The 18630-nt window shown below is 40.3% G+C and overlaps 1 protein-coding gene across 8 annotated transcripts in view; it reads right to left on the bottom strand.

The window, feature by feature from the left end:
- Nucleotides 1-382: 382 nt before the first annotated feature.
- Nucleotides 383-18630, bottom strand: part of SCAI (suppressor of cancer cell invasion) — a 41016-nt gene continuing 22768 nt past the window's right edge. For 7 of the 8 annotated variants that reach the window (XM_061476745.1, XM_061476746.1, XM_061476748.1 and 4 more), the window contains 12 exons: nucleotides 18095-18191; nucleotides 16453-16551; nucleotides 15209-15361; nucleotides 14284-14385; nucleotides 14010-14111; nucleotides 12348-12426; nucleotides 10271-10370; nucleotides 9718-9799; nucleotides 5200-5272; nucleotides 3749-3922; nucleotides 3455-3555; nucleotides 383-2445 (listed from right to left, as the gene is read on the bottom strand). In XM_061476745.1, coding sequence (XP_061332729.1) covers nucleotides 2296-2445; nucleotides 3455-3555; nucleotides 3749-3922; nucleotides 5200-5272; nucleotides 9718-9799; nucleotides 10271-10370; nucleotides 12348-12426; nucleotides 14010-14111; nucleotides 14284-14385; nucleotides 15209-15361; nucleotides 16453-16551; nucleotides 18095-18191 — 1312 coding nt within the window. In that variant the 3' untranslated portion in view covers nucleotides 383-2295. The remainder of the gene's footprint in view (nucleotides 2446-3454; nucleotides 3556-3748; nucleotides 3923-5199; nucleotides 5273-9717; nucleotides 9800-10270; nucleotides 10371-12347; nucleotides 12427-14009; nucleotides 14112-14283; nucleotides 14386-15208; nucleotides 15362-16452; nucleotides 16552-18094; nucleotides 18192-18630) is intronic. The other variant, XM_061476744.1, reaches the window with a different exon arrangement.

The raw sequence follows: 18630 nt of genomic DNA, 5'->3' as shown, positions 1-18630 counted from the left end.
CAGGGCGATAGATAACCTGTCTCTCGCTGCTGCAATGAAGGATTTCTGTATCTTTAGCTTCTACATACATTCCCAAGTAACTGGGGACCTCCTACCACGAAGAAAGATCAGCTTCACAGTTAAGAATACATGAATCTTATCACTGCAATACATACAGTATTATCAATGCAATACATATTACCCATTCCCCTGGGTAATAACTAAGGCCTGTACCTAAATGAGCTATGAATCACTTCATGGTCCAAGAGTAAGTCCCCGGAAACAGCAAATTACAATGGCAGAAGAGCCATAACCTTTACTACAACCACAAATGATCTGCAACACAGTGTGGAATACACCCAAAGTGGCGTATGTGTGTATATATAAATTTTGTATATAGACATTGCAGTGTTTCATTCTTTTTAATACATATACAAGTACCTATACATATATACATATTTACAATTTACACCAGCCAGTAAATGTATGAGTATTGTACATATACACACAAACGCCTAGAACACACATGCACACACACAAACATACACTCTTCAAAATAAACTCCACATCCCAGGTAATGAAGTCCTGCCATAGTCCAAAGAAGAGCAGCACCAAGTGGTGGGGGCTCAATATACCAGCTTCGAGAGTGCTTAGAACGAACACGAGCATTCACAGGATATTTTACATTTGGGAAATTAAAGAATGGATGACAAAAGCTTCAGCCCAGCTACAAAGATCCTTCATGCAAACTCCCCAGCTACACTCCAGCAATTCTTGCTGTTCCACACTGTGCTTTCCTCAGCTGAATGGGGTCCACCAGTGCCCTTCACTATTCCGGCTGACTAGATTGTACCTTGTGCTATGGCATTGCAAACAGGCCTACCAACAAATTCTGCACTTTTCCACCTAAAAAGAGAGGCATGGCTGGGGTTCAACAGAAAAGCACTGATCAGACTTGCCCTTTCACTTCTCTTCTAGCAGCCCACGGAACAGTGACAACAGACTTTTTCATTTAATAGTTTAAAATATTTCCCTTTCCTTCTCCTTGCTCACACCTTCACTGTCAGGAGTTGCAAGAGGTCCTCTAGCTCTGCAAGGCAGGCAGCACAGTGCAAATGTCAGCAAGCACTTTCCTATCAGTCAAAACAGCCTTCTCCAGCCACTGTACAGAGCATACCCAAACTGAGCATCACAGGCTTAGGGAGTGCTGCCACTCATCATTACAGCCCCTCCGTCTGGTTCAGAGACAGGACTGAGATGCAAGGGCGGGCATGCAAAACATTAATAGGGCTTTAAGGCAGCACCCACTTTGTTTAACCTGCAAGAGGAGCATCAGCATCTCTCCTGTGGCACAGGGATCCAACACAAATGGGTCAGGTAAACAAGCAATAGGAAGGGCTCATGTTTGCACTGTATGGGACATTCCTTCAGCTCCTATGAGGTGCTGGTAACACTGGGGGAGCCACACATTCCATCCATATACTGAAAGGAGGGATACACCTGCTGGAAATGTAAGAATTTCTATCTAACACCTCAAAATGAAGAATGGCCCCTCCGCTTGGAAAACTCTGGCAGCAATACAAATAGCAAGATGACCCATATACAGTGAGAAATGAGGGTTAGCTTTCTTGGGTAGTAATCTGTTAATCTGCTAACCACCTGTCAGTGAAGTGGAGTGGAAATTGTGTTCTTGGTCAGCAGTACAAAGTTCATATATAAAATTGCTGTGTCAAATTTATAGGGAGCATTATGTATCTTTACAACACTGCTCCAAATGCAATTTAATTGTCCACAGTTTTGTCTACTCACTTGCCTAAGACTGAAAAAATATATTTGTTATGAAGGACTCATTTTATTGCTATTGTTGGTCTGCACTGTGTGGTTCCATCTTTACCATTTCAAATCCAGACTCTTTGGGGATAAAATATTGGTTTTCTATTGATTTTTTTCTTCCCAATTTCTTAAAATTGTATAAAAATAAAGGATTTCCACAAATGTGGCCTAAAGGTAACCAATAATACTTCTATGCTTAGGATCAGCTGTTGGAAATGTGGTTGACAGCCACAAGACCAGAAATAAACCTCTACTGATTCTTTAGTTTAACATTTAAAAGACATGAAAACTTCTGCTTATAAAATTGACCCCATACAGAATGGAACAGCTAAAACTAACAGCTGTCTATTATTACTCCTTAAAATAATGGTCCTAAATTGAAAAATAAAATCAAGTACTTCCTTTTTATGATTTTCACATTATAAAACCGCACCATTCAAAATCTGTGGCCAGGGAAACCCCTTTGCAGTAAGACAGTTTCTTTTAATAGTCATCGAGGGTGTTTTCCAGGAAAACATTCCTAACATCCAGTATGGAAGCCAGCTCCAAAATGTGCTTTTGGAGGTGAGGGTTCTCCACCGTTTCATCTCTTGGCAGCTGAGGGTAAGATTCTGGATAGTTTCGAGTCTCCTGCTAGATGACAGTGAAAACAAAGAGAATCAGACATTCAAGCCATGTTTAGCATGCCAGATAAAGAGAAAAGACTCCAGCATTCTCAGTTTTTCCTTTCCATTGACTCAGAGATGTCATAGTGGCAATTCAAATGACTATTCCTCTAAGATGGTTAATAATATGTTCACAGAAGCCTTGCAAGGAAGAAAACACCACAAAAGACAAAATGACTTCACATATACTTACCTCCTAGACTGGAGTTTATTTCTTGAGATTATAGACATCTAAATGAATCTCCAGTGGGAGATTCATCTCATCCTAAACCAAATATCTAAGACACTGGGGGCAAATCTATCTCCACTATCAGAAGACCTGCTTCTTTTCCCTGTATCAAAGTCCAGGTAGCAACCTTAGGTTTGGAAAGCTACTAGATGTCTGCAGTTAGACAAGATGAATACTGTACCTTTCTGTGCTTCAACTTCCATTTCTTTTCTGTACTGTTTAAAATGGAGTAGGCAGTTTATGTGCCAACACTCATATATAAAATAGTGTAGATCCAGAAGCAGTCTTCACTGTTGGCACAGCATTAACCAACACGGAGGGGAAATACCATCTTCCTGTTTAGCTTATTTATTTACACTTCAAAGACCTTTCTAAATCCATTCACACTAGAAAACATTCAAGCAATAACATTCCACTCCACTTCCTCTTATATTCCTGTTCTACACATTTTTAGTTGTGTAGAAATAATAATCTTGAATTATTGAGAGGCACTTTTCTAGCACATAAAGCTGTTCAGAGTGACATAAATGAATTAGAGTGAGCCTGCTACTTCTGTAGAAGAGTAAGACTTCAGCAAGTCATAGGCTTTTAAAGAGATACAAAAGCACAGATTCATAGGCATGTGGGCAACAGTTATCCTTCTGATGTCACAGTGATATGCTTAGCCCTAAGACCCTTCCATCCTGAGGCAGTGCAGTTCTACATGCACTGGATTGTTGTTCTCAAAGGGACAGATATCCCTGCATACCCGGAAAATTTTGTGCATCCTCATAGTAGCCGAACAGAAGATAAATCTTGTTAGAAGCAGGCGAAGAAATTCATCTCCAAAAAACTGAAGAAAGGACTGATCTGTAGAGAAGACAAAGAAAAAAAAAATCAGCTTCAAAATGCTTAAAAAAATAAATTCAAAAAAGAAAAATAAAAAAAAAGAGAGAGACTTAGGGGAAACCACTACAAATTCACATGCATTCCCCTTATTCCCTATTCTGTCCCTTGGAAAAGCAGAGCAAGGAAAACCAGCATGTGCTTAAGCAGCAGGTACCTATGGATCGGGAGTGGGTCAGCAGCTGGGCAATATCTCTGTTGATTTTCCTAAGGTAATCTTGACACTTCTCCCACAGTCCTCTGCGCATGCTTGATAATCCAGAGACAAACAGGAATGCCATTAAAGGATTGTTCAGAAAGAGTGTGAAGAGGCTGCCCCGCTGGGACTGATCTAAAAGAAATAAAGTAAATCAACAGACAAAGAGATACGTTTGGCACATGAAACAGAAAAGCTGTCCCTGCCACAGAATGAAGTCGCTCACCCACTAAATGCTGTAACAGAGGAGCTATGCCTTTGTGTTAGCTACACCTTCTCCCCTCTTGTGGCAGATCTGCTCTCAAGATGATGCAGTGACTGGCAATAAAGGCTTACTGGAGAGATGCGTTCACACCAAGAGAAATGAGCTTTTTCTTGTGAATTGTGGGAGGCCTGTGTGTTCAGTTTGAGCACACAACTTGAACACAATAATTGAAACAACTGATAGAAAATACTGATTATAAACCCTAGAGAGAAGTTATTAGATATGGGGCATTCTTATTCCATTCAAAAACACAGGCAGTTGAACCTATAGACACCCTCCACAGCTGACACACTTGCCCTTTTGTTGGGCATCACAGTATCCTAAAGCTCATTTACTCCATGCACTTCAACATGTTACACAGGGGTCCAAGCTTCACCTCAATCAACCAGAAAGTCAAAAAGGCAATGTACACAAGAGCATGTGCCCTAACAGAAAGGCCACCTCCACCTCAGCAAGGATTACTGACTTGTTTTGGTGTATCTTTTTCAGGACTTGGTTACGCAGCATGTTGGTTTTGGGCTGGCTTGTTTGGGGTTATTTCATTACTAGAGTGCTTATTTTCTACTTAATTTTCAGCTAAATAACAGGAATCGTTTCAAAACAAATGAGAAGCTTCTACTTCTTGCATGTTCTCTCATGATGCTGGCTGAAAGAGGCTAGGTCTTTGTGATGGATAACCACCTTAACATGGCAAATTCCAGTTGGAAAGTCTGGAATGATTTATGTTTTATAGTAGTCACAAAGACTTAAGAATATAATGTTTCATTGCCTGTTCCTACTATAAATGCACCTTCTCAGGGCATACAACGCCACTGACTTTGCTCACCTTCTGGGACTAACAGAGCTACCCAAAGTGCTAATAACCATGATAATCACCCCAGCACTGGGCTGGCAATTTTCTAAGTCTCCATGTAGAGGAGGCTTTGTCTCCCAGCCCTTGCTGAAACCATCTGTAGAAATATCATTGTTAGGATGAATTATTTCCCATAAACAGTAGCTAAACTTTATCATATTACTTCAGGGAACGTTAATCTGATTTAGTGATTACATAGTGATGAAAAGCTATCTTTTCCTGAAGAATCTAAGTTATGTTTGTTTGGGATAGATATATGATGAAAATTGTTATGAAACACAATACTGCACGTACCTTGTAGTGCTTTTGGGTACGCTGTTGGAGAAAGCAAGCACACCAATGGTTGTCCAAAAAGGTTTGTGAAATTCTGTAACAGATAAGAATTTTGAAGTATTGATGGTCATTTTGTTTCTGAATATTCAAGAAGGTTAAGGGTACAAACACAGACTATTAATGACAGTGAAGACATTAATGCCCGTCACACATCTCAGTATCAGCAGTAAGGTTAAGTTGATTTACTCATAAATCACAGCACAGAAAGAACATAACCCATTACATTTTGAAGGAACTGCAGTTCCCTCATTTCACTGCCACTGACAGCAGACACTAATTTCATGGAAATATGGCTTTCCATAGTAATATTACTTGGAAAAGAAAGAAAAATAAATCATGTTCTGCAGTAGAAATGAAAGCCACTGGCTTTCAGGTCGAACTACATCTAGCATATTTCCTCAATACCAACTGAACTATCCACAGTAATTTCTTTCCCCTTTTCTTTCTAGCAGGGAGGAACTGTGTCTGATGAAACACAAGAGCCCAGTGGTGAAATGTTTTATAATAAATTTCCTTTAAAGCAAGTATGTCATAACCTTAACATCTGCTCTACTGAACCCTCATTTCACCGTACTCATTTCATGCACCTTCCACCAGCACCTTAGACACTGCACAAGAATTTCTCCAGAAACCTCAAAGACACCGTTGTCCAGTTTCACCTACATTGACCTGATACAGTCCTACTGTGTATCTGTCTGGTAGGTATCCTGATTGGTAGTAATTGCCACCAAGAAAACAAGACATTCACTTACACAACCTCATCAGCTGTCGTATGTCTCTCACTGAAAGGCCTTTCCTAAAACTGAAGGCTTGCAAAGCCATAGCAAATGTAAATGATCATGTTCGCATCCTGCTAGAGCACACATGCAAACCATGCATCCAGAGCACATAAGCGAGCACACATCTCAGATCATGTTCTTAAAACTTGCAAGTTGTAAATGCAAGGTGTACATCACCAGAACTATTTGCTTGTGTAGAGTCATTAAAAAGCTAACTTTTTTATTCCTTCTGGCTTCTCCTTAATTCAAATGGAACTTTCCCATCCAGGCAGTGTACTGCAATTAAATTAGATTAAATTCATTCACTGAAACCAAGTCTGCTAACTACTAAAGACAGTAATCTACTCTAATCAAAACATTTCCTATATCTGACAGAGTGCTGACTAGTCCTAAACCCTCTTCTTTTTCATTAAGGGCCCAAGGGAGATCTGTAATGCTAGATACTAAGGTTTTTATCTAATGAAGAAAAAAAGACTATTACCATGAAGACAGTAACTGCAGGGCAGCCCTGTAATTAGTAAAACTCTGCTACAGCAAAACACCCCAGGAGCCACTTCAGACAGTGCCAGCTTGAACTGAATACATTGAATACAGGCAGGTTACATGTACGCTTAGTATTCATGAGCAGACGCACGTGTGTAATCCTGCCTTCTATCACCGTTAGAGACCAAAGCAGACTTTGCATCAGTAAAAATGACAATGCAATTAAACCCTGTCTACAGCTATAAAGCAAAACCAAGGATCACTCATGTATGTCAGGAAAGGTATTACTCACTGACAGTATCTGAGATCATTTTAGAGTCTGCAGAGGTAAGTCAACATAGCTAGCAAGTCCTGCAAAGGGGAGAAACTACACAGTTTAACACAGAACGTTCTCTTTGGAAGACAACTGCTCATGCCAGTCGCTACATCTTAAGTTATAGATCCTGGAGAATAAAGCTCTCAAGCTTCCAGGTTCCTGTGTCAGCTCCTGCCCACACAACTGCCTACCACAGCCCAAGCAAACACCAGGATTCACTCATCACCCCCTCCTCTGCTCCTGGTTTCCACAGAAAACACTGTGGGCACACATGCAACAAAGACAGCCATGGCTTGGAGCAGAGGACAACAGGGTGCACCAGGAAAACCAGCCCTGCAGTCTAGATGCTGGTAAGAGCTCTAGATAAGGACCTGTCAGGGCATGGACAACTCCAAAAAGGGTAAAACACATTTCTGTTTCCAAATCAACTCTGGTTTACTTCAGTATTCAAGAGAACAGAAGCAATTCTGCTTTCTAAAATGCATTTCATGTACATCTCTTTCCAAAAAAAGAACTACCCATCAGCTCTGAAAGAAGTCACTTCACATGCAAGCTTTATTAAGCTGAGTATGTGCACCTCACCACTGACAAAGGCCTTGCATTCTTACTGGCTAGAGTTTTTGTCTTGGTTTAGATGTTTAAAGACTCTGCTTTTGACCACACTTGTAGACAGCCACAGCTACAGGAAGATACTGATTTAAAAATATTATTTCACCCACATACACAGTGGTAGCTTTCAAGAACACAGCCATATCCCATCTATATTTAAATGGAAGTGTTAAAAAAAAAAAATCAGGGCTTTAAGTAGATATGCTGGATTTGCAGTAATCTTCCACTTTCAGCTAAATATATAGGGGAGGAAGCTGTTCAAGTGCCGCTGATTTGACAAACTGGCAAGTTACTTCCTGGCAGGACTTGCTTTCACTCGTCACCATTTAAGCCCTCCAGAGAGAGGGAGAGGATGAGAATGCATGCAGGAGAGCAGGAATGGGCTGTGGAAAAGGATGTGTGAGCAGTTGCTGTTCCTGCCAGTACTGCTAGCGGTGACATTTAAATGTCAGGATAGTTACTGTCCTATTGGAACAGATCAGAGCAGCCATGCGGAAAAAAGTCGGTAAATGCAATGACTTCACCTTCTCACACTGTTGCACAGAACCTCTGTTTGTGCCACTGTTTGAGTCCCCAAAGCCTCTCACAACACACCCAGAGGGTAGTCACAAGACAACACTATTGGTATATTCTGGCAACAAGGAACCAAGCACATAAGCACGCACAGAATGATGACACAGGAATTTACGAGGACTAGAAAACCGAGATTGAGAGCTAAGCCATCTACCTTCAGCTGAAAACAAAACACCTAAACCCAGCCCCACACATCCATCTGCCTGGGCTCAGCAGCAATAAATTGTGAAGGTGAATGTGAGCTCTCAAATGCTGAATAGATCTTTTTAATAGGGGCCCATGCTCTTGGGTTTTTCCCCCCTGTTCCTTCTCTTTTTAGATTCTTCACAGTTGGGCCCACATGATTCTGATCTGGGTCAGAGCTCCTAGCAGCCACTTCCATAATCCTGTTCTGAAATACATCCAGAATTCACATTTCTATACTCCTTCCATACAGGCAGGTTTGGATTCCTCTCACACCAGCTGCTCAGTGTGCTTAACAGCTAGAGCACTGGCGTGCTTCACTTTGTACGTACTTCACATTCTCCTGATGGTCAGTTCACTGCAGAACAAGGAAAATAAATTCCTACCAAATCCTTATTTTCTCAGAAAGACAAGTAAATCATTCCAATTGTATCTGCCTCCCTTTAAGCAGGGACATGAATTTAATAAAAAGCAGATCTGCACCAAAATCTAGTGTGGTGAACTTAAGTGCAGTAGTATTTTAAAAGCTCTTTGACATGCATTACAGTACAACAAACCAAAAACCCTATAGAGAGGCCAGATCATTTTTAAGACTGTCAGGTAAAAGTTCCCTGGCTCAATATAGCACTATTCTGAATCATTCTGATCACAAATTTGGCACCTCTCGTTGGCTAACAAATGCCTTTAAAACAAATAACACAGACTCTGGATACTGAACAAGGACCAAGTTCATCTGGCCACTAGACGTCCCTATTCCTCCTCTGAAATTCAGCTGTGAATGTTCACTTTTCTCACTGCACATAATGGAGCTATAAAAAGGAAGGCAGAAGGAAGTGGCACTTTCCCCAGATACAGCACACTCTTAACATCCCATTCACAAATGAAATAAATGGTGAAATGTTATCCAGATTCAACTGGCAACTGAGACTGAAAATGCCAGCTTCTGTATTACCCAAATTGCAGATTCCCAAAGGTGATTTGGCATGGACTAATTCTACTCTAAGTCCATAGCACTCTAGGAAGCAAGCTCAATGTCCAAGTATACACCACTCTACAGTAAGACTGGATGCTAATTTGAGTCTTGTTATTTCCTTGGTTCAGATACTTTTCAGACACTGACACCCTGAGTTTTATAAGATTGGGCTCAATGCTTTGACTCCTTTCTGTTCCTTAAAAGCAACTGAGTGTTGGATGACTGTAAAAAAGAAAAGCATATTAGTTATCTCCCTCCCCCACGCACACACACCAAGATTTGTCTTTGGTATATAACAAAAATAAACCTCCCACCAGAGACCTTGGAAATCTTGAACCTTTTTTCCCTCCAGGAGGATTTATTACTTTCCAATGAGCGGCTGTTCATGTGCTTCTCCTTCTTGTTCCTATTCATAGGATCAGATCCTGACTAGCATGCACAACCTCAAAAGAAAAGAAAGACTGAATATAAACTGTTTAAAAAAATAGCCTGTTAAAAGTGTAAGCTAACTAGGGGTTGACACTGTATCCTGTCAGACCAGTACCTGCCTTCAAGAGCCTTACCTTATAGGCGACACTGTTTGAAGAGTCCACAATGATAAACAGGGGCTTTCTTGTGAAAGGGTAGAGATCTCCAGGGTGAAGACTGGAAAAAGAAAGTGATGCTTCACAGAGCACTAGAATTGCTGCAGAGCTGTGACACTGCACAAGGTTCTTAGACACGCAGCTGCCCATGTCCAGATACAAAGCAAGCAAATTCCCCAGGCCCCAGGTCCTCAGATATATCCTCAGAGAGTAACTGCAAAACTACTTTGGTGTTCTCTCTAGTATGGGCTGTTGGACTTCTTACTAGTCCTTTCCCAATAAGAGATGTTTTATCTTCTTGAGAAGTCATGCACCACTAATTTGAATAAAGAGTCTGGATTGTCACACTAATACTTTTTGAGTGCTTAAATCATCATTTAGAGTTGGATATTAATTTCTAATTGTTTAACTTCAAGCTAATCTACATTATGATGTCTTACACCGAAGAATTTGAGTCCAAGAGGGTTTGAAGCTTTTTCTCTATTAAAGACAAACTCTTCTGATTTGCAGTTGCCACACGTATGAGACTTACCAGTGCATCTCCTTGTAAGATTGGTTTCGCTTGTGGATAGCATCCCCATTTATAATGTCCCGGTTGCTATTTGTCAGAACACCACCGAAATCATATGGACCTACACATGGCGAAAAAGAAAGCTCAAATTAGCACAGGCAACTCACCTCTGCTATGGATTTAATGATTACATGAAAGGCAGGAAGCAACCACAAATCCCAGAAAACTAAGTGAATCAGAACTACTGCAGTTGTAAGGAGGAGATGAAGGAACGTGGAAATTTTACTAACTACAGATTCAGTTTTATACATTTTTAGTAGTTTCAGCAGCTACCAAATAGAAGCACGCAATGCAACTTCATGACCTCTAATTTATTTATCAGCTATTTATCCATAAACATAGTACAAAAGATCCAAATATTGGTTCTTGTTGCACTACACAGCAAAACAGATTAAAACCCATTACACATTTCATATGGGAAAATCAATACCTTTGCAAAACTACTGTATGAGCTAGCATATTCTAAATTCAGAATCTCATAAAAAATGAGGCTAAGTCAATAACACCCCCCCCCCCCCAGACTCTCAGAACAGATATAATACTATCCATCTGCAGTTACAACACTGCAAAGGGGTAAGAGAGCTCAGAGAACGAATAAGCTTTCAGGGGTAAGCTAAAGAAATGCTCTGCTAAGTTTGCACAACTGAGCTACCCACTGTCTGGTGGAGAGCAAGGATGGAAGTAATGGCTATAAACAATATAAAATCCTATCAAGAAAGAAAAGGTGCTAGAGATACCAGAAAATACTTCAGCCATTGCTATGGGTATTAAGTGCCACTAACATTAGTAAAAAAAGCATTAGGATTTCTTCCTTCTGTTACACATTTGCAGAGTTGGTTGACCCTTGTGTGGCCACCAAATGCAGTATTTTCAGGTTTGGATACATAAGACACCTTTCCATTTAAGGGAAGCTTTGGGAACACAAAATCAGGAACAGAACATACATTAATTCAGCATGTTACAAATGTGATCTGTCAAACACAAATGGCTTACAGGCAGTAAATGGTGCAACTTGCAGCTGCTCTCCCTTTTAATAAGGTAGAACTTTTTTGGTCTGTGCAGGCTACACTACCTTATTAAAAGAATGCAGTTGTAATGGGATTCATTGAATGAAAAGTGAAGTCTGAGTATGCAGCTCTTCAGATGACAGAGCCTGGATGCCTCTGCAGTAAGCTGAAACAAAACATGCAGTGAAGGGGACATACCACAGGCTTTAAAGAACACTGTTTAGTCAGAGCCTAGCACCAAGTTGCAGCGAAAAGTAAAATGTTGAAAGCACTTAAAAAAAATCACTGCCACAATGCAGAGCTGACAGGGATTTTTTTTGTCTTTCAACATTTTGAGAGCTCTATAAATCATGCACTGGGATGGACAAGGCATGCATCTTATAAAGGAATGCAAGTCTCAAATAGATGAGGTGTGTACAATATTTAGGATGGTTTTTTTCCTCCTTAAATTATAGAAATAGATCTTTCGACTGCGTTTGTTCAGCCAACCAGTTTTCAGCTTTTAGTTTGCAGCTGCATCCAAATATTCTGCTAGGTTGCAAAGAACAGGAGGATGAAGTGAGGGGAATTGTCAGAAATCATGAGAAGGGCTTGAATTGTCAGGTTAAGAAGCGTGCAAATAGAACAGTCCCTGCAGATGCTTCAGCCCTTTTACCACCCATCTCCTGCCCATATGTTCTTACAGTACTGGAGATTGGAAAGAATAACACAGTGCCATTCAGCCATTTTATTAACTTTGCACTGATGCATCAACTAAGCCATGTGGTCTTCAAAACTGGTGAAGCTTTTAATACTTCAGATGCATCAAAAACTGGGTATGTCCTTTGAAAAGGTTTCAGGTTAATGCACACTAATTAAAACACAGGGAACTATTGTTTGTGGAATAAAAAGACTATCTTACTAAGTAGACAGGAGAGTAAAATTGACTTGTCTTTTAAAAGGAGCTTTGTGACATCTTTCTTGGTCACTTGTCCTGGAACATAAAGAGAATTCAAGCCCTGTTCATGACAGGGAGCATTCCTTTATTGTACCTTCACTATCCGAACGACCTGATGGAAACACGCCCGTGGCCGACAAGTAAATCAGCAGAACACTGTTTGCAGGCAGCTCCTGAAATTCAGAGACAGAGAAGAGTGGCAAGGGAAGAAATGTGTAAGTTTATTTTAATATTCGATTATCACTTTCATAAATACACTGTCATTTAAGATCGAGCTACTCCTGCTTCTGGCTTCCCTTCACACTGGTCCCTTCCCTGCCACACACACACCTTCGAATAGGTGAATGCACAGACAAAAATGTGAACTGATGATATATTCATACTTTTTTTCTCCACAGTGGCCTCTAGGCTGATATCAGAGGCTCAAGTAGCACTAAAAAAAGCATCTGCTTTCACACAGACTTTTGCTGCCTAGCCAGATCTGACAGCTTTCCAAGATACGGAAAGCAAAAGCTGCCACAATCCATGCAGACCCTAACTCTCAAGCAACTCAGGGTCCTAAAGGAAGTTCTTTGTTTCCAAACACCCCAGAGTCTGCAACATCTGCCTCTTCCCCAGACCCTTCTCAGCTGGACAACAAGCACAACACATCCAGGTTTCTGGACAGACCTGTAAAAGAAATCTACTTTCCACCTTTCTAATGGGCTGCCTCCATGAGGAGACAGATGCTTTTAATTTCTGCAAAAGGCTGAGCAAGCAGGCACCCAAACTCTTAAGTATTAAGAGGAAGCACTTCCTTCACCTCACCAGCTGTTTCTTTACAGTTGTTTCCTGAAACAGACTAAAACTTGCTTCTTTATATGGATTCATGTGCTCTTTTTACTACTAAATCCCAAGTTGCTGACTTGTACAGTCATAATTAAGCATAATGAGCCCAGCAACTTTAATGAATTTAAATAACCGAAGTAACTGTATTAAAGTCTACAAATATACAGATTATTTACATGGAAGAGAGCAGTGGGTAACAAAGGAAGATGGTCAGATAAAAACATAGCATGTGCAGGAGAGAGATATAATTTGAATGGGATACAGAACTGAGACCTACCAGGTACACAGTGCTTAAGAGCATCAGTTTCTTGGCATACTTCCCTGATTTTGGATTGCTTGGCACAACATGAAGTAGGAGAATACTCTTAGGATTCTTCTGTTTTACAAACCTCTTACCTCAATAAATATTTCCTATATGATATATATAGGAAACACTTATTTTTTCATATATATGTCTGTATCTATAAATGTCTTTATATATAATGTGCGTACCTACACACACACTCAGATAAAATTACTGCAACTATTACATTACATCACACTACTTAAGGCTTTCCATAGTACTGCCATGCACCATGTTGGATCCTGGATAGCCACTACTAAAGCTGCTTGCAGAGCTGTTGTTCAGGCTTCACTTTGAAGGTGGCTGTATTGTAGCTATGATACAACTGCTGTGTAACAGCAAGCTGGGTTTCTGTTGTAAAATGATTTTTTTCCCTCTCCCTTCACAGCAGTCAATGGATTTGTCTTTATTATACAAATTACACAGATCTATAATATTTCCAACCCCTCTGAAGAACATATTGAACATTTTAAGAAGGCTTCATTATCCTGAAGTATAAAGGATTATCTCAGCCACATTTTATTCAGCGTCACATACCATTCTGGGTATTGTTCTATTACAAATAAATTCACTGATTTCACAAACCTTAAATGATGCTGCTAAAAATGTATACAGCTGGCTGAAAGTTGGTTTATAAAGTAGGTATTTATGGGGGTTTTCCCGCCTGGCTGGTTTCTCCGTTGATTCCTGTTAGAAACAACAAACAAGACAAAGAACCCAACAACCATACATTACAAAGCAGTTTCATAACCCTCTATATTTCTATTCGTTATAATAAACAAACTAAATAAATAAATAAGCAAACAAAAAAAGGCCAATTCAGGTCTGTGACCAGGTTCATCACTGAAATAGAACTTGCCTGCATTCCAGGTTTGTTCATTTGTGATGCTAAATTCATTGGTTCCCTTTCAAGTGCTTGTAGCATTCGGAACATATCAATTGTTAATTCACTGAACTTGACCTGCAAAAGATCAAAGAGTTTATTCTGCCAGATACAGATTAAACAGCATTTCTTTGGAATTACCCAGGTAAGAGATTCAACCGCACACCAGACCATTTATGTCTCTTGAGGACCTGTCAGTGTCATTTTTAACTCTCTAAAGACCCATGAATGACTTTTAGAAGAACTCACAGAAGACAAAGGCTATTACTGGTCTACCAGGACAGTTCACTTGTGTGCAGACCCCTCACTTTGCAAATTACAGACTTTTCTGGGGTATTTCCAGATCAAGTGCTGAAACCACTATGTACTGTGAATTTAGACAAAATCTGAGAATGATTCACAAACTGCAGTTTAGATACAACTCCCTTGCTTACCTGAAAAAAGAGCTCAGGGAGAGGTCATGAAGTCTGTACAACTTCACTATCATAATCTAAAAAGCAAGATCTTGAACGTCTTTTGAAAGCAGCTTCCTGTTGCAACAGGCTGGAGTATGCCATGTGAAAGTCTAGGTCAGGCTTTTTCTAGCCACATGCCAGAGGCCTCTTGTGTTTGAATGTTATTAAGAAACATCCAGTGTGTGAAAATCAATAGTACCTACTTTAATTAATCTGATGAATATAAGCAATAGGAGGTCAGTACCACAGGTTTAATAACTAATACCCAATTTTTAACTCTTCTTTTTGAGAACCTCTTCTTCTTGGTGTCACTGCACGCATCACTATCAAAATATTCTCATGTTTGCCCCTCTTGGAAACTCTGTTGTATGATCAGAAGAGGTTTCGCATGGGAAAAGATTCTGAACTCCAGAGATACAAACCCAAGCCCCCAGAATTTCTTTTACCTGGTTGTTGCAGTTCCCAATAATGAGCGCATCCGCAAGAGCAAGCTGTCCCACTATCATTCCCTGCTCTAGCAACGGAGCTCCTGTTTCAGAAAGCCTGTTAGAGGTGATTACAATGGTGTTGTCATCATTTAAAACCATGACAGGGTCTGCCTAAAAAAAGCAACCAGAATAAATCAGGAATTCAAGAAAACGTCCAGATTTGCAGTCAGAGAGAAGTCCAAAGGGCTCGTCACTTACAGTAAATGTTTCATAACTGAGGCAGACCTTTAAAATTAATTTGCCATACATATACTTGTATGCAGGTAATAGAGCAATGCCTTACCACCTGGAAAAGCAACAGCTCTAAGGGACTGCAACCAAATACATGGTACAAGCACATGAAGGTACAGCAAAGAGAAAAACATACTTCCCCAAATGACACAAACTCTGCTTCAGCTTTTCCATACCCAAGGAACCAAATGTCATCAACAGCCTTACAAATTCACACAGAGCAAACAAACCATTCCTAATACAGAAGGACCCTGCACTATTTACTTTGCCTTCCCTTCCTAGAAATAAATAGCAAAGGAGATGAGCAAATGGTAATGCTGCCATCCACTCTGGCAATATTTAAACAAATCCTCGTGTTACACACTGACATCTGGTACAAAAGGAGGGAAGTGGAACACTGTCTCATTTAACAGAATAAAAAAGATATTTTTCTTTTAATAAACTTTAGAAGTTGGTCACGTTACAACTATGCTAAGAACCTATCAGTTAACTGCCATGCTTACACCCTATTTTCCACTATATACTGCTTATGATTTGCCAGCACAATAGACCAGTACTCCAACAAAATACACTTTGAAACACAATCAAAACATCAACAGATTGGATTGGCTTCCACAACAATAGAACCAGAGCTGGCAGCCTCTCCGAAGTATTGGCCATGATAACTGCTGTGCTTCCAATTCCACCATGATCTGAACACCAAGAGCAAAACCAGTAAGGTGACCAAGTGCTTCTCAGCTTCACGCTTCTGCCTTCAATACGTTACATGACCAGGTCTGATTCTTCACTTTAACATCTGTCACTCTTCCACTACTGTGCACACATCTCTGTGGTTAAATTGGAGAGGAATACTGTCCCTGCACGTGGCACATCTGCTTACCACACAGAGGTGGTGATACAGGAACACTCTGGTGAACAAGCCAGCAGATTTCAGTTTTAAGCTAACAACTAAAAGGGAATGGTATTCTAACCTCAATAAAAGCTGCCACCTCCTGAAGAACCAGGTTCCACTCCACCTGATCTTCAGTATTAAAGCGATGAGTGTAGTCTTCAATTTCATCTGACAGCTCCTGATGTAAAAAAGTTCAAAGACAGTCACAGTCATTTCTGAAACCGAGAGCTTAACAGGCAGTCAGTAACTTTACAATTTGGTTAGCTGTGCTGGCCTTTAATAAAGAAAAAAGTAATTACTTGAGAACATATGCAGCACATTTATGACTAACATGCCAGCCAAAACGCGCTCTTTAGGAGACAGAATGACAATGTTACACTGAGTTTTGGCAATGCAAAGTGTCTTTTACGTAGGTCCAAATGCAAATATAACTATCCCACTCACATACAGCTATGTCACTGGTTATTACCATAAGCTATGGATACCAAGGACTTGAATTTCAGCTTACAAGTAACTTTAAATACACTGAGAAAGTGAATGGTATGGCTTTTTTAGCTGCTGCTAAGCTAAGCTAGCAGTTCAAGTAAGCTTAGACACTGAGACAGTAATGCAACCTACACAAAACTGTCAATACCAGAAGCTGCTTGCAGCAAGGTTGTTAGGGAGGTTTGGGAAGCATATGCTGCCAGGAGAAGCATTACAGATCGCGAGTTGGAAGGGACCCATAAGGATTAACAAGTCCAACTCCCTGGCTCCTCGCAGGACCATCTAACACTACACCAAACATGAGCACACTGCCTGCCATCCTCAGGCTCAGAGGCTTTCAGCTACAGACACCAGCTTGTACTGGGAAGAGGCCGGGGTTCATTTGTTGTCATTAAAGGGTATCTCCCTATCTAGCCTGCATCTACTGGAATATATTTACTTGGTTTTCAAACAGTGCTATCAAATCATCTTGATTGAAGTGTCATTATTAAATGTCTGATTCACAGAATCGCTGTGTTGGATGCCACATATACTAGAAAAGCAGTGATCAGCTTTAGCCTGCACTCTATTTGTTGCACCTAAAGACTTGTGTTTGTTGGCATTCAGAGCTTTACTCCCATAACAGAGGCATATGCAGATCCAGCCTCTCCAATTTCATAGCATTATCTACATCATTTGGCAAAGTTTAATTTTGGTGGGTCTCTGGAAGGTGTAAAATGTATTCAGGATGTGTTCTAGACATAGGATTGAGAGATCTCAGTTTGGAAGGGAAGAGAAATGAGCACAACATCAAGCTAAGAGACGCTGGCTTTCCAAGTAACAGTGTGACATGGAGACTTGCTGGGGAAGATTCCACCAGGGTCTTAAATCCCCTACAGGAATGAAATGTACTCAGAGTTATCAGATGATCCCCAAATTCTCAGATTAATAACATGCATTTTACAATTTATTCCTAATATATACATTTGTAAAGCTTTTCTCTAGCCAAATGGTGACATCATACTGAATCTTTCCATAGCTCTAGCCATGTTATTCCTTCCTTCTGTGGCATCCAACAGCACAATCCATTAAATAAGGAGAAAAAAAAAAACAGAAAAGCTACACTGCAACAGCAGCTATTATCATATATCTAATGAGTGATATTTCAACTGAAACAGACTATATTATGGATTCCTTAGTAACAAGAAGAGCCATCAACCTCCCCCCCTTAGCACTTTTATCCTCATTTTACATACCTTTACAAGGTCCTTTACAACATCCATTTTGTTGAGCAAGAGACAAACCACTATAAACCTTGCATAGTAACGCAGCTTCTTAACCACTAATTCAGGCCTAAACACAACAACAAAAACACCACAGCCAAATTTGAGATTAAAAGAGAACACAGGTAGGCAGCAGGGGTAAGGAAGAGGAAGAGTTTAAGACCAGAGCAAGGCTGAACACTCTGCAGATTAAGAGTTCTAACTGAATTCATGTGAAGATCAATAGCTACCTGGCTGTGATGAGGTTTACTTAAAATTGAGTACAGGGACATAAAACATACACCAAGAAAGCCACAGCCTCCCCCTTTCCCACAGTCTCCTTACATGAGAACAGGCATGGGAGTCAGATATAACCGCTGGCTCTTCAAACCTTTTGTCAGTTCATGGGCACTATCTGACCCCAGTGCACCACATGATAATCACAGCTGGCTCAGTTCACCCACATGCGACAACTTAAGAGATCTGCAAGTCAGCACAGCCCATAATTACTCATCCATTTCTAAAACCTT

This window comes from Pezoporus flaviventris, unplaced genomic scaffold (genome assembly GCF_033815535.1).
Source record: "Pezoporus flaviventris isolate CSIRO_AGI_PZ_B2104156 unplaced genomic scaffold, CSIRO_AGI_Pfla_v1 ptg000097l, whole genome shotgun sequence".
Lineage (NCBI taxonomy): Eukaryota > Metazoa > Chordata > Aves > Psittaciformes > Psittacidae > Pezoporus > Pezoporus flaviventris.
This window is presented reverse-complemented; position numbering and strand designations above follow the sequence as displayed.